The sequence below is a fragment of the Osmerus eperlanus genome, chromosome 15 (genome assembly GCF_963692335.1).
Source record: "Osmerus eperlanus chromosome 15, fOsmEpe2.1, whole genome shotgun sequence".
Lineage (NCBI taxonomy): Eukaryota > Metazoa > Chordata > Actinopteri > Osmeriformes > Osmeridae > Osmerus > Osmerus eperlanus.
Genome location: NC_085032.1, coordinates 9,747,181 through 9,774,869, shown reverse-complemented (window position 1 = coordinate 9,774,869; position 27,689 = coordinate 9,747,181). Strand labels below are relative to the sequence as shown.

General features: G+C 40.3%; 1 protein-coding gene across 1 annotated transcript; it reads right to left on the bottom strand.

Moving 5' to 3' along the window:
* Positions 1 to 33: 33 nt before the first annotated feature.
* On the bottom strand, positions 34 to 18,473 carry cdh10a (cadherin 10, type 2a (T2-cadherin)). Its single transcript, XM_062479897.1, has 12 exons — positions 18,272 to 18,473; positions 14,204 to 14,539; positions 8,968 to 9,262; positions 7,613 to 7,732; positions 7,095 to 7,262; positions 6,538 to 6,725; positions 5,551 to 5,804; positions 4,259 to 4,395; positions 4,034 to 4,155; positions 3,712 to 3,820; positions 3,158 to 3,409; positions 34 to 1,219 (listed from the first exon to the last, which is right to left on the bottom strand). The coding sequence occupies exons 2-12, from the start codon at positions 14,414 to 14,416 to the stop codon at positions 741 to 743; spliced, it is 2,337 nt and encodes a 778-aa protein (XP_062335881.1). The 5' UTR covers positions 14,417 to 14,539; positions 18,272 to 18,473; the 3' UTR covers positions 34 to 740.
* Positions 18,474 to 27,689: the final 9,216 nt, after the last annotated feature.

Here is a 27,689-nt window from a genome sequence, read left to right as displayed (position 1 = left end):
ATCCAACCGAAATTAGGTATAACTGCTATGTTGTTATAGGTAGGCTATTGCCATGTAATTTAATGAAACCATAGTGTAAAGTGTTTCTAAAAGAGCTACTTAATACACATTTAAGATGCAGTTTCAGACATACACCAACATGTTTACGGGTTTGTTTTCTCTCGAAACTTTATTAATAAAATAAGTATAAAAATATAAATATAAAACAATATGACATGGCATCCAAACAGTGAGAATTCAGTGTATGACAAATCCTACAATGTACAGTCCTCATTACATTTTACGCCTATTATGATTAAATGAATCCACAGTTTGACAATTTACCTCACCAACCATTCACATGAACAATGTTTGTCAAACAAAGATAGCAAATAGAATAAATGATGGTCGATCATTAAAAACAGTTCATACATGTACATATTTTTTTTATTTATTTTGCCAGAAAAAGCTATTTTTTTGTTAATTGTCCCTCTCAATAAACATTAATAGTATACAATACTACTATCGGTCTCCCCAATTACAAAACACATTGTCCACACCATTGGTCACACAAATTTCCTAAAGTTCAAAGGCATCTTTACTGATAAGGACCATAAAACAGTAAAACTGTGAGAGCTGTCAACAGTTATGAGATAATGTTTTTCTATCTACTTTATCATCCACATCGATGGCTTGAAGGGAGTATGTGTGTGTGCACGCGAGAGAAGTGCGATATTGCGACCTTTGACACAAGTCGCTCTCTACGAGTCCTTCCCGATATACATTTCGGCCAGTTTTTTGAACGGCGGTCCCCAGTTGGTGAGATAATCATACTCCTGGTCGCCCTCGGTGGCAGAAGACTCCAGCGAGCTGAGGGACTCGGCCAGCGACCCGCTCCCTTCATATGCGTAGGTGGCAAGGGAGTCGTAAGGTGGCGCAGTGGGATCGGAGTCGTTCTCCTGGAGCCGACCGTTAATGAAGTCTCTGACGTCTGTGTTATCTTTTATAGGTGATGTCCTCCGAAATGGAAACAGCATCTCAGGGATGATGTCCCTGCGCAGCTTGTTAGCATCCATCACCTCCGGGTTGCGCAGCGTGCCGATGTCGAAGGCCTGAGTGTCCTCCTCTCCGCCCCCTTCATCGTTATAGCTGACGACGTTGTCTCTTACGTCCTCTTTGGAGATGATCAGAGGCTCCTTCTTCCTCTGCCTCTTCAGGGAGGCAAACAGCACCACGATCACTACAGAAACATACAAGAGAGAGAAGGGAAAGAGAGAGAAAGGGAGAATGAGAAAATGGTAGAAAGAAGAGGGGAGGGAAGGCTTGCTATGAGACAACATAGATGTGTGCTTAGAAACAAGTGTTATCCCTAGAGCACATAGGAGTAAAAGCAACATTTGCCATTACAAATAGCTCCACAGCATTGCCTTTGGGGCACACTTCCTGATGTAAAACATTCAGAGGAGAAAACCGCTCCACATTTCTTCATTCACTGCAGTGTCACTTCGCAACAGTCATGTCGCTCGAAAAAACTGTGTTAAAGTTCCGCTATACCCTAGCACACAATTAAACGTCTCATTATGCCTATTCTCCTTAAGTGTCCAGCAAGACGATTGGCCGTTTTAATCAGAGGTCACATCACAAGCAGAACTCAACACCAGAGACTACATTCGTATGTGGGAGAGTCTTGTATCACTTAAAAAAAACGGGCAGCAGCCATCCCTCTTCTCCACGTTTGGCACAGGCTACAACACCCCGCCTCCCTACTCCTCAACAGCCTCTCCCGGGCCCCCCGTCTTTCTCAGCGGGTGCTGTTGTAGTGCTCTGCCTGTCTCCCACCCAGGTGTTAATTACAAAGCTCTCTCTGTGGGAAGGAGACTATTTTTCGGACCGGCCCCTACTGTGGAGAGGGCAAGGCGTGGAATTCCTTCGATGAAGTGGAGGAGGTGGAGGAGAAGGAGGAGGAGGAGGAGAGGAGTGGAGCGGTGAGGAGACGTTCCAGCTCAGTGCCCAGCCTGTTGGAGGCGAGTGGAGGTGAATGAGACAGACTGAGACAGTCTGTCAGAGGGGTTCAAGCGAGAAGAGCGTTGGATAATGAGCAGATGTCATGATATTTCGCTCAAGAGGCGAGCATGGGGTTCAACCTTCAGCACACTCAATCTGCGTGAGCAGATTTCTCCAGCACCAGACAACTGAGAGGGGACAGGCAAGGGGGGGTGAGGATGTCAATACTTAATTTGCCAGCACCGGATCAGTTATGGTTGGATTAGATTGTTAGCATGATTATAGGCAGATGGTAACCAGGAAACAAGGACTTGTTAAAGGATGATCAGATTGAATGTTGTGTTAAGGATTGTACATTGTGTGAAAACCCTCCACCACCCACACACACACACACACACACAAAGAGCCAACCACACACTTTCAGGGGTATCATTATTGCCACTAGGTCAGTATGATGACTCTGTGGTATACTGTAAATGAATGGCATCATCATGCAAAGTGAGATGTATGATGATCAGACAGGGGCGAGGTTGTGCATGGTCACAAGAGGTTCAACGATTGTTGAAAAGCATTATTTATTGATGTGCCATTGAAAATATGCACTAACATATTTTTGCTTTTTGCTGAGGAAATGTAAAATGTACCATGCTGTTTTGGTCTGTGTGCTTTTACATACTGCATTAGCTCACAAAGGGGGTTGAAGTGGTGCTTTAAGATGTCAGGAAATAGCATTCGACCTACTTTAGCAGGAAAACACACAAAGACCTTTTTGTCAAGTGGATTTATCCACTAATGAAAGCAGCTTTCATCCACTACACCATTTATTTGTATTTTATTATTATATTTTTTTTTTTTGGGGGGGTGGGTTCCAGGTATGTAAACAAGGAATATGTAAAGCAATATCCTATTGAGGGGTCCTATTTTCATGTGTTTTATAAAACAAGACCAGTGTAGATAGTCATAGCATTTCTGAACAGCAGAGTTAACTGAGGACCTGGCCGTCTCTCCAATTTAGTTACAAAGGAATCTGAAATAGTGGAAGAAAATGACAGCTGAACAAAACTCAAAAACTCATAATTCGGATGGATCAGTTTGCCATGTACCAGAAACTGCATGTGAGAGTGAATATACAAAAGACTCCGACATTTCAGCGGCAGTCAGGATTACTACTCACTCAAGAGGATGATGACACAGAGCAAGATGGCTACCAGGGCTCCGGTGGTGAGGCCGTCAGAGAATGGCAGCACCTCCGAGTTGCATGATTGCTTGTTGCCTTTGCTGTCGCATGCACAGATGCTGACGATCAGAGTGCTGGTGCTGCTCTGGATGGGGTAGTGGTTGTCTGAGATCACCACCGGCAGGTAGTACTCGCTCATCTCTCGCCGCCGGAAGCCTCCCTTGCGTGTCAAAATGGCTGCCGTGTTGTCTGGGGCAGAGTAAAAATGTTAGCAACTCAGGGAAAGTTCTGTCCTGAACAGCATTACCAAGTAAACTTTACTTTTGTCTTGTTTAGTGAACACTCACATCCCATATCAATCACTGTCCCAATCAAGTCATGTTTTTATCATGAAAGATGAATTAAAGACATGCAGTACTCATGTTGTCTCAAAGTGAGTGTTCTCTCTGGTAGATAACAGATTTAATGTAAACCCAAAGTGATTTGTAATAATTTCCCTCTAATTGAGATAACTGTACAACCTACAGTAAAGTGTCAAAGAAGTGGCTTACCTTCTTTGTCAACAATTGTGAAGTTTGGATTAGGGATGCTTAAACTGAATGCAAATTTATGTCCAACAAGGGGTTCGTCGGAGTCCACTGCACTTATCATCTGAATAATCTGGTGATAGAGGTAAATATGCATATAATATTTTTTTTCGTTCAGCCTTGCACACAGAAAAGCAACAGAACAATGAGGAGACATACGTCTTGAGGCTTAAATACTAATACTTAACTTTTGCATTATTGTGCTATTGGTAGACTGCTGGTTTCAATCAATGTGTAATGTTCAATAACCCCTATCCTATTTCATGAACAAACATCTTAAACCAACCTGTCCTGCTTTGACATTCTCACAGATTAACGTGTCAAATGATTTGGCAAATTCAGGTGCATTGTCATTGACGTCCAAGACCTTGATGAAAACTGGGACTCGAGTGGTCTGGCGAGGATTATCTGGACAGTGATTAAACATATATTGGTAAACAGACAACAATCAGATTGTTATTGTAAGATTGTTGTCAAAGTAAAGTTCATAAAAGAAGAAGAATAAACTCACTGATTTCCGTTGCAACCACAGATATATTATGCCATTTGGACATTTCTCTATCCAGTCCTTTCAGTGTTGTAATGGTGCCATTGATAGAATCTATGTTGAAGAGTCTCTCCAGATCTGTATGGCGGTCTATAGAGTACCTGCAAACAGAAAGGAAAAACCTTTTTGAAAGACATACATAGATTCCAAAGATATCTCTACATTTTGAAATCTCAAAACATCCCTCTCTGTCTTACTACTCTGTTTTCTCGAGTGGTTTGTGATATCATTACACTGAAAGACTATACAGGACAAATTACATTTGTATGTCTCAAGCATTGGATCTAAAAGCATGCATCTTTGCTTTGTCGGGAAATATCACGTCCTTCATACTGCTCTGTCATTTATCATTGTCAACTTACATATTCCACTGACATTTGAATATGGAACACAATACTGCATGCGGCCTGAACAGAGAATGGCATATCTTCATGTTGGAGACAGACAGGCGCCATATGTGTGGAATGGCAGAGCAGAGCCGTGTGAATCGATAGAGCAAATTAGACTCCTTTCACTTTGACTTTGTGCTGCTGCTCGCCAGGCTTACATAATTCTGGGAAATAAACAGTGTCTGTATTCACTTCACAGGACCGCCATCTTCCACTGGGAAATCACCAGGAGGGACCATGAATAATTTGCTTTTTCTTCCTTCCTCACACTGACACACGGCTACACTGATGGATTAGATTTAGCCAAGCGGACACATTTCCACCCAAAAAAGCAGTGATAAGAGGAGACTTTGAATTGTGAACAGGCGGATAGTTTTCCTGTTGTTTCCATTTGCTTCTTTATCATGACAAATTGGTGCTGGAACAATGGGTTTGGGTCATGAACAATTGTAATTACAGCAATCACATCATTGCCTGAACCTTCAACTCAAGGAAATGTCTTTCAATAATTAGTCAACAAATAAATCACTCTTAATTGCTTCCTTATCGCTCATCTTCGATGTAGTATTGTAAGGTAATACAACCCTAACCCTAACTAACTAGATGTGCAAAGATGACACGCAAGACCCTTCTGCCGTACAGCTACAAGAGGTGTCATGAGTGAAGGCATTACTGTTGATTTGTACTGAGCACATTTCAATAGAGCAGTACGCCATCAGAATTAAGACTTGCTGAACCTGACCTGTTCTGTTTCAGTCTTGGGTAACTCACTTGACTTGCTGAACCTGACCTGTTATGTTTGGGTCTTGGGTAACTCACTTGACTTGCTGAACCTGACCTGTTCTGTTTGGGTCTTGGGTAACTCACTTGACTTGGTTGTTGTCTGCGTCAGGGTCTCTGGCAGACACCACCCCTACAAAGCTGCCTGCTGCCGTATCCTCATGCACGTCCAGGATGTAAGGATTCCTGCTGAACACTGGAGACTCATCCACATCCTCCACTGTCACCCGTACCGTGGCGTCGTCTTTGAAGCGCAGCCCGTGGATGAACCGTGAGTCTAGATAAGTGTTCTTTACCTCCACTTTGAACACATACATCCTCTTGGTCTCGTAATCCAGTTGCTGATGTTGTGAGACAGAAATGAAGATAACATATTGTTTTTATGTTGTTGTTTTTTTAATCTTTGCTTGAATTTCACATCATGCCAAACAGATGCAACACTGTGATGTAAAGTTCTGCTCTTTAGAAATAGCAAGATATCTTTTTCAAACTTTCAAACTTTCCATCTATAATACTGTATGCTGAATTGTGAGCCCGCTTCAAGAGAAGAATCCTCATATCACCAGCACCTTTGTGAGAGTGCTAAAGAGAGCTCTTGCCTATTTCCAACACTACATTATCGTGTTCACTCTGCGGAGTATCTAGATTTATTAACTTGCAAGTCAAAGTACTTCATCCAATACACCTTTGTACATAAAAGGAATGATATCAGGGTGTCCCTTATAATCTCAGTCTGAACCTATAGAGTACAGTATCTCTTTCTGTTCATTGAAGTTCAGCTATTTGCATAATTGGCTAAGGAACTGAAAAGACTGACCTGGCTCTGAGGAGAGAAGCTAAAGCTGGATTTCAATAGTCTTTCAGATTCTTTCACGAAATCCAAGGAGCAATAAGGAGCTCTTGACATTGAAAATAATTAAGCCACTTTCACAGAGATAATGATACAGAATGAGTCTAATTCTGAAAATAACAGCTCTTCAGAAAAAAAGTGCAATCTCAGGATGCTGACATCACTCGGGAAAAAGTGAGGGGTCTCTCTTAAAATCCAACTGGATGACGAACGTAAAGGTTTACCTTTTTAACTGTAATAATGCCTTCCTGTGTTGCTTGGTCGGTGACAATCCTAAACATTTCTTGTCCATCTCCACCAACAATGCTGTACTCCATCTCAGCATTCTGGCCCACGTCGGCATCGTCCGCTTTGATGCGACCTATAGCTCCTCCAATTTCAGCCGACTCCAAAGTGGTGAGACGGAATGTGTCTAAGGAAAACAAGCGGAAAAGAAAACGTTCAAATCCAGAGTTGTTGTGCCATGGGGTACTGTCTGAGTATCTTTGTTTATTCAGTATGTTAGTTCCTCCACCTCTTTGGAGACAAACCAAGCTTTAAGTATTGGGTCGTTTGAGAGAATTTTTGCTTCAGTGAACTGCTGTTGCTTTTATGGCAATTTTTGTCCAACATTTGTTTTGACATTGGTTTTGGGACTTCATTAAAAAGGATAGGTCTTATTTCTAACATTTTCTTTATAGACTGATTGAGTACTAAATTAATGCAAGTTATAAACAGTCGAGTAGTAGTACTGTAGATGCCTTTAGTAGCCATTACAAAATAAATAAGAACGAGGTCTCACGGTTAGCAAATCGAGGAGGGCTGTCGTTGACGTCTGAAAGGGTGATGCTGACTGTGGTGGTCCCTGAGAGCCCACCCATCTGTCCAGCCATGTCCTTGGCCTGGATCACCACCTGGTAGTTCTCCTTCACCTCTCTATCCATACCAGGTAAAGCTGTCCGAATAGTGCCTTGATAGAAGCAAAATATTTAATTATTGATATTTCCTAAACTGTGAGTTTATGTGTTTATCTCACAGATCAGATTTTGTCGGTGCGTTTTTATGTTGCATCATTGCATGGGGAATATTTATTTTATATTTAATCTAACTCATATACTAAACCATCTGAAACCAAAATACACCAAAATACAAATATCCACCCCATCAACAAGACTGAGTAAGCCATCTCAAATTGAAGAACAAACCCAGTACATTCAGCACTGCAAGGCTTCTATTTGCAGAGTGAAGTAGGGGATAATACATACACAGAACTGACAGAAACAGAAGTGCTTGCAGGCCCATTACCTTTGGATTACTTACCATTGTCAGAATCCACAGAGAAATACGGCTGTCCTTGCAGAATGCTATACACCAGCTTGGCACTGTTCCCGTAGGTTTGGTCATCAGCATCGGTAGCAGTGACTTGTACAACATATGTCCCTGTGGATGAACAGAAGGTAAGATGCTATGTATAATAATATCCAAGCAACCACTGAACAACAGTAGTTCAAGGGTAGGCTTCACATCTGTGTTGACTGGAGACTGTTTCAAACAGCTTTGTAATGAAGACCTCAGTGTTTCCATCTCCAAAAATATGTTAGAGAGCTGCAAGTGAAACAAAAGTAAGTAATGGGTAGAAATGTAAATACCGGTATACTGTGCTTTAGGAGCATTGTATACCACTAGTAGAAATACAATGTAGATGTTTGGTGTGCTTCAGCCAGACGTTGCCTGTGCAGCCATGCAAAGGCATGCCCTTGGCATTCGGGAGACCTCTGCAATGTCCTGGCTGGGTTTTGACTGTCTTCAAGCATACTAATGAGAGCCAGAACATCTGTTGTGTTTACACCCTGAATTGATTACAGAAAAGGGGTGCAGTGGACATTTCATAGTTGAATGCTTTGATTAAACTGTTTTTTCATGCTCAACACATAGGCTATTTGTTACTTGTGTGGTGACCGTGACCTACTGTATCTTTTGGCAGGGCCTATTTCATAGCAATTTACAGCTGCCATCCTCAAACATGACATATCCCACGACATTGCTATCTGCCTTGATGATGGATGAACAGCATGAAGGCAGAGTGTACTGTACATGAGTTTACACATTGTGTTTGGAAAACAAACAGGTACATCCTGCATGGCTAGTCACTTTGTGGCAACATTTTAACATGATATACTGTATTTGACCATGAACATCTTCAAATGCTTACATCCATCTGAGCTATGGCAGTTTTCTGATCAGGTCAACAACACTTTGCAATATTCATTGAACTATTACATACAATTAATATCAATTGAAGAAGAGGGCAAGAAGCCAAATCTAAAATGTTGAGAATGGCTTCCAAAAATGCATCACAATTCACTAAAGATGATTGAATGTACATGTCGAATTAACATTGTAGAACAACAACAGTGTCAGCATTGAAAAGGTCAATACTTACAGTATTGCACACAAAAATACTTGTAGGGGCTTCAGAATTAATAACTCTGATTTAACAATTCCGCACTCATACAAAAGTGACACAACTTCAATATCCTAGTCTTTCAGCCGGTTCAGCATAGTTAGTTTTTAAAGATCATCACTCATACATATCAAGTTTTGAAAGTCAAGGTCTGCAGTACTATTAGTTTGTTTTTTGGGATCCAAGCATTGTAAAATGATCCTCTACTTACCAACATCTGACATTTCAGCAACATTTGCAAAGTAGATTTCCTTGGCAAATTTTGGCTCGTTGTCATTGATGTCATGTATTTTAATGTTAAATTCCGTGTCAGGTTCCAAATCAATGTTTGTGATTCGATCCACGACCTTGGCATGAAGTGTGTACATGGCCTTCTCCTCCCTGTCCAGCCTCTTGGTGGCATGGATGTCCCCTGACTTCTCGTCGATCAGAAACAAAGAGCCTGCCCCGTCTCCGGTAAGAATATACCTGATGTTACCATCCCCTTTGTCCATGTTGGAGTGTAGCTGTGGATTTGAGAGTATTGGTTAGACATAAAGATCAAAGCTGAATGAGTCAAAGTAAAAAATGTGAACACTTCAAGGGTTCATTCAAAATCCTTTATCATATTTTTATTTGTGTTTTATACTTTTCACAATCATATGGTTGTGTTGGCTTTGTCATGCTATCGGTTGGACTCCCATTTTTACAGAAAACCTGAATTATTTAAAACCACCTGTTTCTTAGCAACATGATTGCATGCTTCAAAAAGCTTGTCCTTCTATCAAACTGATTGCAATGCTTCTTCTGCCTTTTCAAGTATCTATTTCTTTAACAAGATGTCCAATCTAATCAAAATAATTACTCTGTGCGGATGATTTCTTAGGGAAAAGATAAATTACTCATGATTCTCAAAAAACACCATGACTGTGGTCGTGTGTAAGAACAGTGTGAAACAATGTTATATACGTACATATATATGTCAAACAGTGTCTCACACTGTTCTTACACACACTATTTATACATACATACATGACCTATTTTATTCTTGAAGTAATGTATGACTGTCATGGAATAGTAATATATGCAAAACGCTGCAGACACTGGCTTGAAACGTATTAATGTACTGTGTGTCAGTAGATATATTTGGAGTCATATCTCATGGGCTCACATTCTGAATGACAGGGAGAGCAGGACTCTAAATGTACTTCAATTACTTATGAATATTAATATCAACATACTGAGAGAAAACTAATTATTTTCCTCAATCTGAAAATTGAGATCATCAAAGCAAATAAAGCAAATATGCATAGCCAACCTGTATGGATGCAACTATAATTTGGTTATAAATGCAACTATAATTTGGTTAATAAAAAAGTCTGTGTGTCTTTCAGTTGAATGTGACAGAATGTTATTCTTAAAACATTTTGCAACTTTTTAGGATATTTTACATGTAAATTATTATTACATTTACATTTAGTAATTTAGCAGATGCTCTTATCCAGAGCGACTTACAGTAAGTACAGGGACATTCTCCCCGAGGCAAGTAGGGTGAAGTGCCTTGCCCAAGGACACAACGTCATTTTGCACGACCGGGAATCGAACCAGCGACCTTCTGATTACTAGCCTGATTCTCTAACCACTCAGCCACCTGACTCCCTTATTAAGCATCTAAGCATAAGAGGCCTACTTTGATACTTCTACATTTCCTCAGGCATAAACAAAAATAATTTGTATTCTATATGATCAAATTACACATTTGGCCACATGTTGTTGATATCACACTTACTTTAGGCAATTTAAATATTCAAGAAATGCTTCTAATTAGATGTGACTTACCTGTTTTCGAAAGGATTTGTGATATACCACAGTATAAAATTACAGTAATACACACATAGTTTAAAGTATTTTATCTAAATATTTTACCTCTAATCATTTATTATTTTACTATACAGTTTCCTCTCATAAATGTTGTTTAGTTGGATTTTCCTTCATCCGATGAACAATAAAGTGATAGGGTAGAACAAATAGCCAAACTGTCAAAGGCAGCAACAAATATGCTAATTGGAGTTGGGCAGTACTTAGACAACCTAACCTTTCTAACCTAAACTCTATATTCTGTACACCAACTTTGTATGTCAACCTAATGCCTGATCAGATTGTCTACCCAGCATATTATGAAGTTGACCATACCCTCCATTAACCCTCCACTAACACAAGAAGCGTCAAGCCATTTTTCCCTACCTATGGTGCCGTTAGGGGTCAAATTGGCCTGTGAGTCTCCAGACAGGGACGTTCTGTCTGTCATTCATTTCTGAGTTTAAAGTGAAGTTGGTACTTCCGTTTTTGATGTGTATGAGAGTTTATATTTGTTTTCTTTACTCAACAATTCAACCATGTACTGTACATCCTTGAGCCCAGGTTATAGAGGTTAAGGTGTGAGATTAGTTTAAGCAAAAAGGTAATGTCGCAAACTAGCAATCTACCCCAGAAGCACTCCTTGTTCTTGTGTCTAATACAGCATGCAGATGACCAAGCTCCAATATGTTGTATATAAACATATGCACATATGACTCCCCATAGACAGGCTGGTGTAGTTGAACACCAAGCGAAGACAGTACGTACGGCTCAACATAGAACATAGGGTGTGTTAGGGTGCAACATAAATGTATTATTGAAAAACAGAATTCAAAAACTGTGCTGTAAAGTTGTCATTGTGTTTTCCAAAATATAATGTATTTATGTAAAAAGTGAGAATGTGTTGGTCAGTGAAACTGTTTTTATTTAAGATTTGGTAGCTCTCCTTGCATCACAAACGAAGCCTTTGACAGAGGAGAACCTTGAGGAGTCAAATCTCCTAGCACAAACACAGAGGAACAGTCAGTAAAGCAGCAAACTCATTGGCAATTCTTGTCAGGTCTGTGGCATTGCATAGTGCTGCAGAGCAGAGATAGGAAAATATAACCCAAATTGGATACAGAACCATTATAGTTTCTCTGTCTCTCTTTCCCTCTTTCCTCCTTTCTTACCCAATCTGCTTCCTACTCTTCTCTTTTCCTTTGCCTCACAAACAGAATGTGAACAAAGTAACAGCACAAGAACACACATCAAGACTTGGTTTTCATAGAACTGTCTCAAACGTTTACCCTGACCCAACATATGCAGTTCTGCAGGTCAGGCAACAAATACCAGGCTAACAGTTTCGATTCAGGTAACATTTTGTCACTACACAGGCTTGATTAATTGGATGATGTTTATTAGTAACTATGAAACTAGAGCCACCATATCAACCAATACACTTAAGACAATTACATGTCCTATGGGCCATAAGATATACAAATATCTGCTATAACTGACAATGAATCATCAACTTCCAGAAAAATAGCTACATAATGTGAAGACAATGCCAGATACTAAAGGTGTCTCTCAATCAGACATGTATAATTTGACCATGTGTGAGTGCATTTTTGTTATTGCCAATGCATTAAAATGTACAATCTTTATACTCCATGAACATCTAGAACATTTATGAAAGCTTTTTAAAATCTTAACACAGTAATGTACTTTACACATCCCTCTTTTTGCGTGAGGTTTTGCAAGTTTACAGTATAGTAGTAATAAAAGTTGCTTGAAAAAGAGTACAAATACCGCAGAATAAGCAGATATTTTTCATGTCACCCTTTTAAGATTGATAATGGTTATTGTGAGACATAAAGTTCAAGTCAGACAGGGATATTGCAGGTAGACTGGAGGTGGTCTTGATTAAATGTGAAATAAACAAGCCCGCCCACAGTGCTTCTGCAAAGGCCATTAAATGCTCCTTACGACAAAGGCCATCAAGGTCTTTGATGGCTTTGTGCTGGGCCTGTAAGTGCCTCTCTGACAGTACAGGCTTTTTAGCACTCTTCACACACAACACTTGATTGAAACTGATGGAATTACTGATACGGATCGCCACAGCTTCCTCTGTAAAACAGCATGCGGGCATCTCTTCCCCCTCCCTCTATTATTTATTGAGGCCTCATGTCTTACTGGCAGTTTAATAGTGAGTGATATTGGACACTGGGTGAGTGGAGAGCTGGCGAATGTGATGCTGTCATGCCAGAGAACTTGCGTGCCAAAGACCATCAAAGGGCCAGGAAGAAAGCCAGCATGCAGCAGTCACTGACACATCAATGGGCAGCCTCTTTATAGTCAGGCTTGCTTTGTCGTCTCATCGCATAAGACAATGAGGTGAATTTCATTGGCCTGTTTGATTGATTTATTGTCTCCCCCTCTCTCCATCTCTTTTAGGTGTTCTGTTCTCTTCAACGCATCAGTATGATGCTTCCTGCCAAGCAAGTTGTCATATCCCCATACTCAACCCTGCACATGACACTTGTTTACTCCCAGGATTGAGGCGTGCGATGAAAGCCAGCTTCCTCTGGGAAAATTGGCTGTCGGCAGTCACCTCATTTCCCTCCCTCAGGATGATAACGGCGGCTTTCTCCATCGCATCTGTCTCCATGTGCTATCGCAGCACTGGTGACTTGACAGAGGCTCCTCTGATCTGAAGGGGTTACAGCACAGGAAAATATTTCCTCTTCCGTGATTCTTATCAGGGCTCTGTCGGGCTAACACAGGCCTCAGTGAGGAAAAGCCATGAAAGGGTAGACTCATAAGCCCCGGGTGCAATGACTGGATCAGTGGTTACGTTGTGTTTGCTGCCTTGTAGTTTGGATGAGAAACTCATTGGACCAATTAGTAGTGAGGAGGAGACACATTCTTGAGCTACAGGTGTTGTCTTGAGGATAAGTTGCCTGCATATCAATACCAGCTTTTATTGAGTCTAATTAGGTCTTGATATCACACATTATTGAAGGGCAAACTTCGTGATCAATCAACATGATTAAATGTGCATGTATATGTCTCTGGGTGAAGAAGAATGTGAAAACTCAAAAATGTTATAACGAAACATACAATTGATGCATACTAATGAGTTAGAGTCAGGCCAGTGATAGATGTCCCAAGGCAATGGCTGAAAAGATTTCTGAAAGTAATAAACCAACTCCAAAAAAGCCTTTACACAACCGACAGACATTCTTTCTTGGTAGGCTATCTACTGAGGCCCCCTTAATAATTTTACAAACAATAACCTATTTGACATTGACAATAGACTCTGAGTTAAAGGTTCCCTAGATTAAGAACTGATAACACTGATTAACACTTTTCACGAGTCTTGCTATAGTAGGATGTGTAGCCTGCAGTCGTTTTCACAAGATCTTCAAACATTTTCAAACAATAAAAAGCCTGGTTAGGTGCATTATGGTTTAAGAGCATACCTGTCTAAACCCCAGTGAACGGTTCTTCTGGTTTCTTGAAACAGTGTAGCAACTTAAAGTGTAGCAAAAGTATATAGCATAGTACAACAGTCCCTAAATTGTCAAGATTGCATTTAAACAACCAAAAGCAGGTGATTGAAACTTTACCTTGCCAACATATTGATGGTCGTTTCCTGTGTACTCCTCCAGAAGAAAGAATTGATTCCACATCCATCCTCGTTTGGAACGATGGAGTATCCTTCCATCATTTTCAGATGCACTTCCAAACACATTCCCAGTATTCCCAGGTGTAAAAGGCAAGGCCCAATTTGGCCAGATAAAGGAGAGCATCAGAATAAGCAAGAACTGATTGGTTATCATGGTATCCAATCACTCAGGGTTATGACGAAGGAATTATGGTAACAAGCTTATTGTTGGTTGAACACTGGAATGCAATGTCACCATATCAGGCATTGTAGTCCTGTCTTTGATCTTGCAATGATCCTGAGAATAAAAAATACAAAACTTTGTTAGATTTATGTGTCACATTCCATGACTTGTAGAGGCAATTGTATACATTTTTTACAAATCTAATGTTTCAAAATCTTATATTTCAGAAAGCACCTAGATTCACAAGTTTTTTTCAAGCACTTTTCAAGCTTTACTGCAGGATCCCCATTTAGTATTGTTGTCAGTTCTGTTGCTGTGGTATATTGAGGTACTGAGTCCCAATGCGCCAAGGCTAGGTCTGATAGGTAATTTGGACATGCATGCATAATTTATTAGTTAATCCTAATATATCTAGCATCCTTTTTGTATAGTGAGAGCCATGTATGAAGGTTACAGTGCCAGAAAAATCCTGACAAGCATTAATTGTGTATCGCATTGGGGAATAGTCTACAAGCAGGCCACATTTGTCATTTCTCTGTTCAAAGATCCAAAAAATAATAATCATATCATCAATTGGGGCACTTGAATGAACAAAAGACCTGTTTTTGTCTGCAAACAAATTAGTATAATGGTTTCATTGATATAGTTAAGTGATATGCAAATTAATAACAACCCATGATGCAAACCAAATACATGTTCAAGAGTTTTAAAAGTAGGATGTCAGTGCTTCCATCACTCTTGTTGTGTGTCTCATGACACTTAAGAGAGTAAAAAGCACCAGTCAATCAAAACCAAAGAAATCTGAGATGAGTACATTCCTGAACCTGTGCTCTACAGGAGAACACAGCTGTGATTATTACAAGACTCAAGTGTTGCTTTTTGTGTAGTTTCAAAATGAAAGAGTAAACTATGGACTTCTCTTGCATCAGTCAGAGGATACATGCAGAGAAGAGGGAAAACTCATTGGGTGCCAATAAGCCGTAAACTGATGATGAACTGTTATCACTATGGTGCGTGCCTTGGGTTTGTCGTGAGTGTGACAAGCGCATTCCGGAAATCGGTAAACGCGGGCTGCAATTAATCTGGGCTGATTCTTGTGATTGCATTTTATAATTATCATTCAAGGCTGTCCTTGAGTTTTAATAGCATTCTGGATATTAATCTTTGATGCAGCATGCTTATTAAGCATTAGGCTAGTGTCTCTTTTCAGAACTCTTCCAAAAAGTCCATTAAAGGATGAGCCACCATGCTGAATTCATGCCAGATGCTATAGACCCACACTGAATTATCTCAACTTATTTAGTTAATTAAATGTGTGTAGTGTATTAAAGGTTGTTTATGATTAGTTTAGATTGCGGAAAGCTTGAAAGGGTTGGCATGCAGAAAAAGACTGTAGATGGGAATGGACAGAATCATTACAAGTATTTCTAAAGTTGGGTTTGCATTAATCCTACCAAAGACATCTTCGTCAACGGAGACAAAACCAAGTTAAGCTATATTTTAAGGATCAGCGACTGCTTGTAATGACATTTTTTAAATTAGATTTATAAAACTTTTCAGTAGTGGATGAATAGAAGGATTATCTGTATATATGTATATACTGCTGTCACTTTTACAAATTCTACATACTATAGAACATGACCAATGCATGTTCACAAATGTTTCTGGTTGTTGCCTAAATGTGGAGATAAGGTCTTTGGAGCTTACGCACATTCAATGTAATTTACGTAGGTCAATTAATTCAGTTAGCAGACACTTCTATACAAAGCATCTTCCTGAGTGAGGATTTGAACCTGCAACCTTTTTGCAGTTAGATGTTTTAACTACTGAGCTATTATAGCCAGGCTTGAAGTCATCATTCAACAAATTCATCGGTTACGGTTAACCAGTAGAACTCAGTTATTGTCTTCCAATTTAGAAATCACACACAGCAATCTGATATATGTTACAAACACAAACATTTTAGCAGTGTGTTGCAAGTACAGGTAAGTGGCTGTATTGTGAATGACAGCTTGAATAGCTCTAGTGATTGCCTACTGAAATGGACAGACCACCGCAGGGTCTAAATGTAACATGTGGGCAGTGATGCAGTGTTAAAACGGAAGAAGCCTGTAAAAGTGTCCACTTGGTGGAGCCCTAGACCTTTCCAACATCGCTAGCACTGTTTGGGTAAGGTCTTTGGCAAACCTTAACAGTTCTTACTGATGTTCAGGAACTCATTGAGCATTTTGTACTGCTATTTACTCTTCCTAAATGCGAAAAAAATGGTCCAGAGGACAATGACAATTTCTCTTCTAAGGATTGGATTATGGCATTTCTTTCTTAAGCTAAAACATGCAGGAAAGTTATTTTTATGTCTACGTGAGGACAGTCGTTGATTCTAAGGACAGGTAGAGTGACAAACATACAGACATGCAGGGAGAGAGACACAGATGGACAGATTTACAGAAAGACAGGCAGAAAGGCAGGCAGACATGAAGGCAGAAGACAAACTGTTCATCCATGTTTGTTCCATGATTCATTCTTTTTTTCTACTCAATTGTTTTGTGATAAACTGTGTCTTATTCATAGTTGTATTTGAAATCAGTATTAACAAGTTGCACATTAAGCTATTTTTTCATTTTTATTATTCTTCACAAAGTCCCCAGAAAGACACATGCAGTATTTTGGATTCCTTGCAGTCTGTTGAGAGATCCAGTGCGTGTGTGAAAAAAAAGAAGCTATTGTATATGCTAATGCTGAAAGGTCATTACATACCAGACAATAATTCAGAGAACATGTTAGGAGCTAATTTGTGTTCAACAATAATGGTCTTACACAAATGACCGGGTACAAGCTGCACCCTAATAAATCAATGGAGTAACTATAAACCTGTCTGTATGTAAAGCACTATAGAACCCATGGTGAGAGGAGGAGAGAGAGGAGAAACAGTCTAAAAAACCCTGGGTCATTCTCATGGCACTGTTCTAAGCCCATGATAGACTCTCCAGTGGCTTCCTGAGATATGAGCTGTAGCATGACTATCCATCAAATCTGCTCCCACTACATCAGAACAGGTCAGATTTGCTATCAGTACCCCACACACACACAAACACGCACATACACACAGTACACACACACACAAACATCTGTCAGGTGGCATGGAACTTCAATCTAATTCAAATTATATGGTTTTGGAAAACAGACGTGTTACTGTAGGTTTCAAATATGTTTTCATCCTATTAACAGGTTACTTTGCTGAAGAAAAAAGTACCTAATGGCCAATCAGTCTTCCTTTACTTTTAATAGACAACAGGAGGTTGGTCAATGCATGATTATGTTAATAATGATCAGTATTTCACTTACACTACCACTTTGTTTCTAATGACTATTTTAAAGACTGAAATATATTGCATGATAGAAGAATATGCTTACTGTATAATTTATCAGACTTAGGGACTCACTGTGTCATCCACTAACATACAAATACACATATTCGAACAGCATCCCCATCCTAATCTCACACATGCAGAATCACATTCCCTTCAATGCTAAACTCTATCCTGAAACCTCTCCCACATGATTACTTTTTTTAAATAATCAACCATGAACTGTAATGTAGCCCCTGCTGAATTGTCAGAGATCTCATTCTGGTGTGTCCTGTCACATTCAAACAGACTATTCAGAATGAACGTCTGTAAACTTGAACAAACCACTTCCTTTCATGCGACATACTGTAATGCTCTGGGTCTGACCCTGTGTGTCTGTTTCTGGTGCACACCAGTCCTCAAAGTCTACCAGCCAGAAAAAAAAAGAATAACAGTGCTAAATCCTGAAGCAGAGAGAGAGAAGCTGCCAGGCACCTACCTTTACTGTTCACAGCTTAGTCCCCATCTGTGATGTTGAGTGCATGGCACTGTGTCTCTCTCTCCTCAGTAGAGCTTAGTGGTGGTGATTCTGTCTCCTCACGGCGGTGCTTACATTCCAAGACTGACAACGGCACTGCCTATGCTAGTGTTTCTGGAAGCGTGTGTGGTTGTGTGTGTGAGCGCACTGCCTGCATGCCTCTCTCTCCCGCTCTCCCGCTCTCTATCTCTCTCTCTCTCTCCCTCCCTCCCTCTCTCTTTCTCTCTCTCTCTATCTCTCTCTCTCCCTCTCTCTCTCTCTCTCTCTCTCTCTCTCTCTCTCTCTCTCTCTCTCTCTCTCTCTCTCTCTCTCTCTCTCTCTCTCTCTCTCTCTCTCTCTCTCTCTCTCTCTCTCTCTCTCTCTCTCACTGTGTTTGGCTCTTCCTCTCTTCCACTCTCTTGCTCGCTCTGTAACTCCATTCCCCCCTCTCTCCCTCTTTCTTGCCCCCCCCCCTCCCACTGGCTATCATCTTTTCTCTCTTTTTCCTCCCCCTTCCTGTCCCCCCCCCTCTCTCTCCCCGGCTGTGCACCGCTTCTTGCTGTGGATGTCAGGGAGGCTGAGGCAGAGAGGACTCAGCTCCTGATTGGCTGCTATTCACAAGTTGCCGATAAAGAAAGAGAGAGGGAGAAAAGAGAAAAAGGGGCAGAGGTAGGAAAAGGAAAGGATGAGGGAGAAAGGAGAGTGCCTCGCATCCCTGCAAGCGTCAGTTGCTTGGGAGCGGAGAAGTAGGGGAGGTTAGAGGCTGAACAGGGCTGGACTCGTGGAAGACACACAACAAGATTCACACCCTATGAATGATTGTCGCTAGAGAAAGAGATGGAGAGAGAGAGTGAGAAAGAAAGAAAAAGAGAGAGCACAGAATTCACGAGGTCGAATTGAAACCCTCTGCTCTGATGGATTCACTCTGTGATGTTTGATGTCTAATGCCATCACCCCTCCAACCCCCCTCCCCCCCCTAATCCTCTTTCAATGACGGTGGAACGAAGGAGAAAAAGCCCATAACTTGTAAATCATCCTGAGGGGGGGGGAAGGGGGGGGTGTTCTCCATCCCTTCATCTCCACATCTCTTCTCTTTATTGTGGTGACTTGGCCGGCAGTGCGTGTGTGCGTGTGTGCAGGCGCTGTGGCTGGCGTGCCGTCGTCCTGGACACTCCGTCATATCTTTTGATTACGAGCGCCGTCTTGGATGCATATCAATATATCTCTGTACAATGTGTGCTATTTGAAAGTGATATAGCATTTTAATTCAGTGGAGAGGGGGAAACGAGAAAGATAATAGATCATGAGGCTGTTTGATGCCGAGGACAGGGAGAAAAAGAAAAAGAGAGCAGGGGAGAGAGAGAAATAGTGATAAGCCATCGCATGCCAATACACATAACGTACGTTGTAGCTGGTAAACGTGGGGATGGAGTGACTTTGAAAGCCTGGGATGCCACTCAGGTCTGAAATCTCCATGAATAATTTAAAGAGAGCAGCAGTACTGCTCGCCAAAATGTTTCCTGGTGCAAGTATCTCCCTATATTAGTGTGAATAGATGATTAACTCAAACTCTGTACAGCATCATTATGAATAATAGTGCAAACAGGTTAGACTAATTAACATCTAAACTAGTACTGAGATAGCCCTCCTCTGATATAAAGCCAAGTCTGCACCCTTTATTATTTAAACATGTATGTGGTGTCATCGGGTGCGAAAATTAGGTTTGTGTTTGTGTGTGCATGCTTGTTTGTTTATTATTGGTCCCACACTAACAAGCCACTAGAAAGAAATCCCTATTTTGTACATCTCTGCATAGAATTAGTATAAATTTTCTTGCAATTTGCCCCTGGGACTACGTTGTTGTTACAGACTCCCAACAACACTGTGCAAACATCAGAGGAAAAACAAAAGTCATTGTGCAGAAATCTAGCTTATAGGAGAGTGCTTTCTGAAATGTGACTTGCTAACACCTCACACTTACAACTAAATAGTAGCTTTGTACAAGGTTGCAATATTTCACGTCTTTCTTCCCCCCCCCCCCCCCCGAAGACACACATATCCCATACTCCCCCCTCTTAGATGAGAGTTTGCTACATTAAAACAAAGTATTCCAGAATAAGTCAACAGCTTGTTCAGGTAGGAGTGTCCCTAGAAACTATCTAAATTCTCAGTGTCAGATGCTATCACCGTCACTGGCTCGCTGCACTTCTTTTCACCTCCTGGGCCCTCACTACTCCTGAGAACCATTCTTAGATCTCCTATGTCTCCCAGGGAATGTACTTATAATGCAGTACAAACACCTAATCCCATTGTTGGGCTTGTTTCAGATGTGCAGCTGTTGGATCTTAATGGACATTCAGGTCCTATATTTCACTGTGATCTTATATATAGTAGACCATGTCCATACAGTCTTTGTAACAATTGCTCAGCTGTGGAAGAGCGCGCTGCAGTAAAAGCACTGCAGTACTGTGTTGAAGGAAGAAGGATTTCTAAACAATCTGGATTTTAAAATATGATACTTTACACACTTCAATTATCAAGTATTTGTAAGTAATACGTCACCTACTCTACTGTGTGTGGAGTATGTTTTACATTATGAAAATAACGTTGATTAGGTATTCACACAACTATATTGAATTATTAACAGACTAATATTTAATTGACAAGAAATTAAATTAAATTATAATCAGGCATAGAAAGGTCTCAGGTCCTGAGAAGTGTGTGTAATTGAACAAAAATGTCTTGTCATATTTGACTTGAGAAGCCTCAGTGATCTCAAAATGGAATTATGATCTGTGGAAAACTCATTAATTTTGTAGCCATCAACATCAATAAGTTGAGGCCTAGTCAAAACCTTTTTGTTTCTTCCTTGGACTAAGCTTTTTTTTGACACCACCCTCACTTGCACACTTGCATGCTGCATAAACACTTGAATACACAGTATGGACTCTGAGTTATGCATGCCTTAATGAAAGTTTATTCGGAAGTCATCTCTTTGTAAGCTATCTGGGTTTGGTTATTAATATTTGAATATGTTACTGTTCTCTTAACAAATTTGCTAAGTTGAGTTATGGTCAGAGCAAATGCCCCTAGTGTGAAAGGCGCTAGAGTCATTTTAGACAAGTGAATATTTGAACTTGGCCGAAAAACACACAAATAGTTTTTGGATTCCTACATCCCATGCCTCAATACTGTCCAGTAGGTATAACAAGGTTAAGTGAATAACATTCCAACCGAATACAGTGCCAAAATGCTGAGTTTTCACTTCAGTAGTAGACAGCAATCCAGCTTTAAATGAACTTGATTCAAATTTGACTTCTCAAACCACTGCAAAGAATGGTAAGAGTTAGAGGTGTGAAAAGGTGATCTGACTTGCGATGTGGACCCAAGCAATGCCACAACAAGATGCGGATGCTGAACTTTGATCAGTCCAAGTTTCGTACGCGATACAAGGGATGATGCTAATTGAAATTACAGGTAGAGGATCTGATTTGTGTTGAGGGTTGATTTGTGGGTGTCGGAGAGAAGACAGACACTGAGAACCAACTAATTGCTACATGTAGTCAGTTTCCACACATTTTTGGTTCAGATCTGTATCAAACAGCCCACAAAAAAATCTAACTTGAAAGCCAATAAACCCTTGTGTCACTGTTTGATGTCAACTATGTCATATTTGTTTTCAACACTAAAAAGCACAGATCGATAAACCAAGACTTGAGAAGCCTTCGTTTCTTATTCAACAAGCAACATTCACACTGCTGGGTTTTCTGTCTCTGCTTCTCTCCATAAACATTTCACATAATAGTTCAGAGTGTTAGCGACATGCAATCTCAGATAGAACCAGGGTAGGTTATCCCCAACTAATGTCCCAAGGATACCCTGCAGGGCCTAATCACTGGCAGCAGAGCCTGAGGTGACTAAGACTTCTTAATGTGTTATCCGAGTGTCTGTGTGGTCCTTCGAGTCACAGTTTTTCCAGCCATCTCCTTTCTATTCCTCAGAGGCTTTGCAAAGACTTTTTTCTCTCTTGTTTCTGTCACTCTTTTTCTTTGTCCCATTCTTTTTGCCCTTGAAATCTGAAATCATGTTGACATATGCATTTTATTGCGTACAGTGATAACAGATTATGTTCTACATCTTCTGTTTACAATTAAGGTTAGGGCTAGGTAACTCCTCTCTGAGAAGTTAGGGTTAGATATCAGACTTGACAGGTCAGGTTGCAACTCATGGTTGCATTGAGAAATTAAATATGTTAAGCTGAAGAGACAGACCTTGTTCTTCTTTCACCACAAGATAGTGGTGCTTCCCACCATTTTACTTTTACTTTACACAAGCATTTCTTGTGTGTGTTTCAACCAACCTTGTTCTACATTCGGAATCCAGTTTTGAGGCATGTTCAACGGATATATTTCAATTAATGTAAATTGAGAATGAGGTCAAAAGTTGCCACAGTGATTGCCAATGGATTAAATCCAGGAGGGAATCTAATACATCTTAATGATGACAGACTGTACTATCCAGCTTGTTAAATGACAACATCGCAGTTTATGAACTACACAGGACTCTTTTGTTGATCATGAACAAACATCAAACTACAGTAGAAAGACGGTCACAAACTATAGTTTGAAATCACCAAAGCTCACTTTGATATAGCAAAGACATGAGTGAAAAGGTAGATCAATATACTCAGTAAATCGTGGGGGGTAATATAATGAGTTGAATCATGGAGCCGATAATCATAGAACCTCCGGTGATACTAGCTACTTTGTTATTGGTGACTTTATACCATACAATGTGAGGTAGGGACATCCTTATGTAATTATCCTCACAATTATTATCAAAGTAATATTTCAGGCAGCATACATGTGTATACATTACGTTTGTGTATACATCAAAGCTTAACGTTACACACAATATTATTTGAAGATCCTGAATGCAAACAGTGATAAACTATTATTTGATGTTACATGCAAACCATGTTCCTAAATGAGCAACATCAAGCATCATGAAGGTGCCTTTGCTTTTGTGCCTACCCACAAATCTATTAGCAACAACCAAAGACATGGACTCTAACATGGGCATGAGGAAACCTTTTTTTCTGGTAATTAATTTTCTAATTAATTTGTAAATCCCCGCAACCAAGGAGTTGATGAACCAGCAATCACGACAGAGACCTTGGGATACAGGGGCATACACAGGCTGTCTATCCATAATGACATTGAATGGCATGTTCCACTGTTAACCCATTTACACCTTTATGTGAACATGATCATGAATTGCATAGCAACAAGCGGCTTGTTTTTATAAGAAAAGGCAGACATTAATCAAACTTATTAAAATGTGTGAACAGATATGTTTACATTATATGGAGTATAAATTGTACACATTTTAAATACTTTTCATAAAATTTACTCTGCACATTAAAGCTGTGGTCTGACAAGCAGCAGAGAACCAGCAACTCCATACCTATGCTTAAATAATGACACGCAATAAAATATGATGCCATATTTGTAAAACAACCAAATTAACACCCACTGACACAACCTACTAAACTGCATGGAATATGCATACTGCAAAATGTACTTTAAGTAAACAAAAGGTTAACAGGAAAGATATTAGATAGATGACTGTCATGAATCAAGATAAAAACAGAGGGCTAGCACTAGCAATAAATCAGGCAGTATAGCTAAAACCAAACAGAAACTTGCAATTGCATTTTTATCACCTGTTCATAATATGGTCATTTAACAAAATTACACAATATGACTTTTACCATCATGATAGGAATTCCTATAGTGTCCTGAGCTGAACAATCTGTAACCATTGGCTTCTGGGCCAATATTATATATCAGTCTTTGTTAGCAATATGAGATCGATGACTTCCACAGACTCTGTCTAAGATACAGTGATCCGCAGCCCAGATAAAACTGGTGTGACAGCGGTTATCTCAGAGAATGTCAGCCTTGACCAATGGCCTTGCGCCAAGGATGCCTTTCACTCAAGCGCTGCGCTCTGAATCCCGCAGCCCCCGCAAGGCGGGGGGGGCCCACTTCCTAAGGGCCCCGCCCTGCATATCAAAAAACAGACTGGGCCTATTTAAAAAAATAATGGCTTTTGCGTATCTTACCTGCCTTTTGGGCCATTACGCCTATTGAACGCGCACATTTAAAAAATGCTAATCATTAGGCTACGTTCTGCTAGATGACGGTAGAGACATGAGTAAAAGAAAATATGCACGCGGTGCTCAAAAGCGCAGCAATAAACTGTTGTCTGAACAAGCTCGAGCAAAACACCCGAAGATTACACACTTATTTAGACCAGCCAGAGAAGAATATTATCAACATCTCCAGTCGAAACACTACCGCAGCCGCAGGTAGCTAGCAGCAGCACGTCTTCACCAGCAACCAACAATAAATATACTTGCTTAGCCTACTTATTGGCAAGAATAAATGTTTTCCTTTCCTCCATTGATTGTGTGTTATTTCGGCGATGCTATCCTTGGTGCTGAACTATCAGAAGGCTAGTGCTGTCTTTGGTTTTGAACAATGACAAATGTGTGGCGGCCTGCGGAAACCCTTCACATCGTGAACATTTGGGTCTTTCTGGGTATTATACATATTTGGAAACTACAAACTATCCTGAATACAAATCTATTTAAATAACTCAGATATCTTTATCACAACTGAAGTTACACAATTTTAAAGTTGACCTGTGTCAATAAAGTGATAAGCGAGAAAATTGCATTCCACTCCGTTTCATTCAAATTCTGTGGCGAATATGGAAAGGAAATCCTTTTGTTCGTAATCACGTTGTGAATGTAAATGTCAGTTTAAGTATAGGCTACATTAATAACTTCTCAGCAAGTTATTTTTAAGTTTAACAGCCTGACTTCATTGATCAGTTGTTTGGGGCTGCTGCAGCACTCAAAAGAGCAAGCAAACTGAGCATTTGATTTGAAATGGCTTGGAAATCTTGCTATAGCTGACATGTCCAAAAAACGTTGAAATTAACAGTTTTTCAGAAGCTATACTTTTTGTACATTACAATGAAGTTTACGGTGTTAACTATAGAAAACATCAAAAATCTAAATTTTGACAGAAAACAATGTTCGATCTTTTATGGCTTATAGCCAACAATGAGCGGCCGCGACATCGTACGGGTTTCTGCAGGACGCCACACAAATAGGCTGCTATTGTGATTTTATTATTTTTAAACTTTTTTATTTCTCTCACATTGGTGAATATAGGCTATATTTAAAGGTAGACAGCAATGTATAAGATAGTATGGAGATACATTTTGAGTGGATTTAGGGGAGGGGCCTCGAGCTCCAACTTTGCGGGGGGCCTCTGCAAAGTCCCGGCCGCCACTGGTAACATAAGAATACATTTGATGGCAAAATGTATAGCACAGACTTGGAAAGGAATTCATTTAATTTGGTTTCTTTCAAATGAAATGTTGACAAAATTATTAAATATAAAATGGTTACATAGACACAAATGAACTGACATTGTACAGTACACCTGTACAATGTCATGTCAATGTCATACCTGTTGCAATGTGCTCTTGTTTGCAATTCTGTCTCTATTGCAAAACAACCAAACAAAATCAGTTCCCTGCAATCAAACAAATGATTGATTAGCCTTGATCGAAAAGATATTATGTTCTTGAATGCACTTATTCCTTTGTACTTTGCATTCAAAATTGGAGCTGGCTAGTGATCAGGTGAGTCTTAGATGAAGTAACTTTGCTGAAGGGCGGAAGAGTAATGCTTCAAGCCAAATCACCCCCATTGACCCAGTGTCCAACCTCTCCAGACCTCTATTTTTCTTCCTCCGTGCCCTCACCCTCCATCAGGACAAGCTGGATAAGAAAAGAGATAAATGTGTGGTCATGTCATCTTATCTTAGCTACAATTACTGATTAATGGCTGGAGCATTTCACCGACCCTTGCATCTTCCGATGACATCTATACCTCTGCCTCGATCAAGGCTGACCTTTTTTCGCTTGTTGCTATGGTCATGCCTTCCTGGGTCCAAGCACTCTTCGGGCATTCAGTTGACTGGTAGCTGAGAGAAGCATATACGACTACTTTCATAACAACTCAGCTTCCTCACTGTTCCTCCACTCTCCACTCTGACAAGCAGTGACACTGTAGACTGTCGATCTCAAACCCATTAAAACAGAGGGATGCACATATCCTGCTCAGAGCTGCCAGCATTCTTTTCTGTCTTACTGTTTCCCTTTGAAACTTGTCATACACAGATAAATCAAATCAGAAAGTATCGAACTGCAGTGTTCTTTCACTTGCTGCTCTTTGCAGGAGACAGGCTTGGCAGGAGGGTGGAAGACAAGTCTTCTTGTAGTTCACCTACAAAATGAATGAGGGCTCTGTTCACAACATGGAAACTGGAGTATATAACTGGCCTCTGAATTGTATTTTGGGCCAGTTTCTAATATATATGCCTAATTACATGTTGGTTGATTACTGTTTTCATCAGCAGCAGGTAAGCCATGTTGCGTATGCACATGGAATACTCTGTTATTTCCTCCAAAATAACAGAGCCAAAAAACAAAAACATGTTCTAATCTGGGTTTGACGGAAATGTGTTGGCAGATCGAAAACCCCCATGCAGTATTATTAGCTTGACTATCTGAAATCATTAGTCATGAATTCCTTAACAGAGCTAGGCGCCTCTTGCGCAATGTGCCACAGCTCTCTGTAAATCAGGCTATGTTGACGATTAGGGAATCTGTGATTAACCACGGATGGTACCCAGGTGCTGCAGGGTCCTGGGTGTCTATCACTGACTTGGCGACGGCCCCCTCAGGGAGCCCCCTCGTCCCTTTCTCCTCTACCCATCCCCCCTGCCTGTGCTGACTAGGGGGGCTCAGCTCCTACACCAGATGCTTTACTGGCTCAGGGATATTCCCTGATAGTATTTGGGGAAAAATAAGTCTCTTCTACATGAGTCAGTTGCAGATGGTTTTAAGTGGGGTCAAATCTATCTGCGTTCAATAATTGACCCCTGTCCTTTGGACATACATTAAGTGTAAGTAGTGTCAGTCAGGATGTTGACTTGGATTAAAACGATCATATGATGGGAAAATCTGAAAGCAAGACAACTAGATTATTTTAGTCAGTGATTATTTCCCTGAACTGTTTTCAGCAGGAAAACATTGTGATAGATCCTGCATGAGAGCTCTGTATGATAAGGCAGTCTAGTATCTCTAAGATAGTGACAGCAACAATGGAGAAGCAACATATTGAATATGCTAAAGACATCTTTTAAACATAAACTCAACATTATTACCTAGCATCATTACTGATATATAACTCTAACCATGAGATAATAAACGGTCTTGTGGATAGTCCTCGGCAACTAACCGGACAGCATGCGTC

What these genes read in the sequence shown, in the direction of transcription:
- cdh10a (XM_062479897.1), bottom strand. Translation starts at nt 14,416, where the DNA reads ATGATAACCAATCAGTTCTTGCTTATTCTGATGCTCTCCTTTATCTGG. An exon ending in TGCTGAAATGTCAGATGTTG is followed by an intron (nt 7,733 to 8,967) that starts GTAAGTAGAGGA and finishes GTTCATCCACAG; the next exon opens with GGACATATGTTGTACAAGTC. An exon ending in CTGTGTCATCATCCTCTTGA is followed by an intron (nt 1,220 to 3,157) that starts GTGAGTAGTAAT and finishes ATGTTTCTGTAG; the next exon opens with TGATCGTGGTGCTGTTTGCC.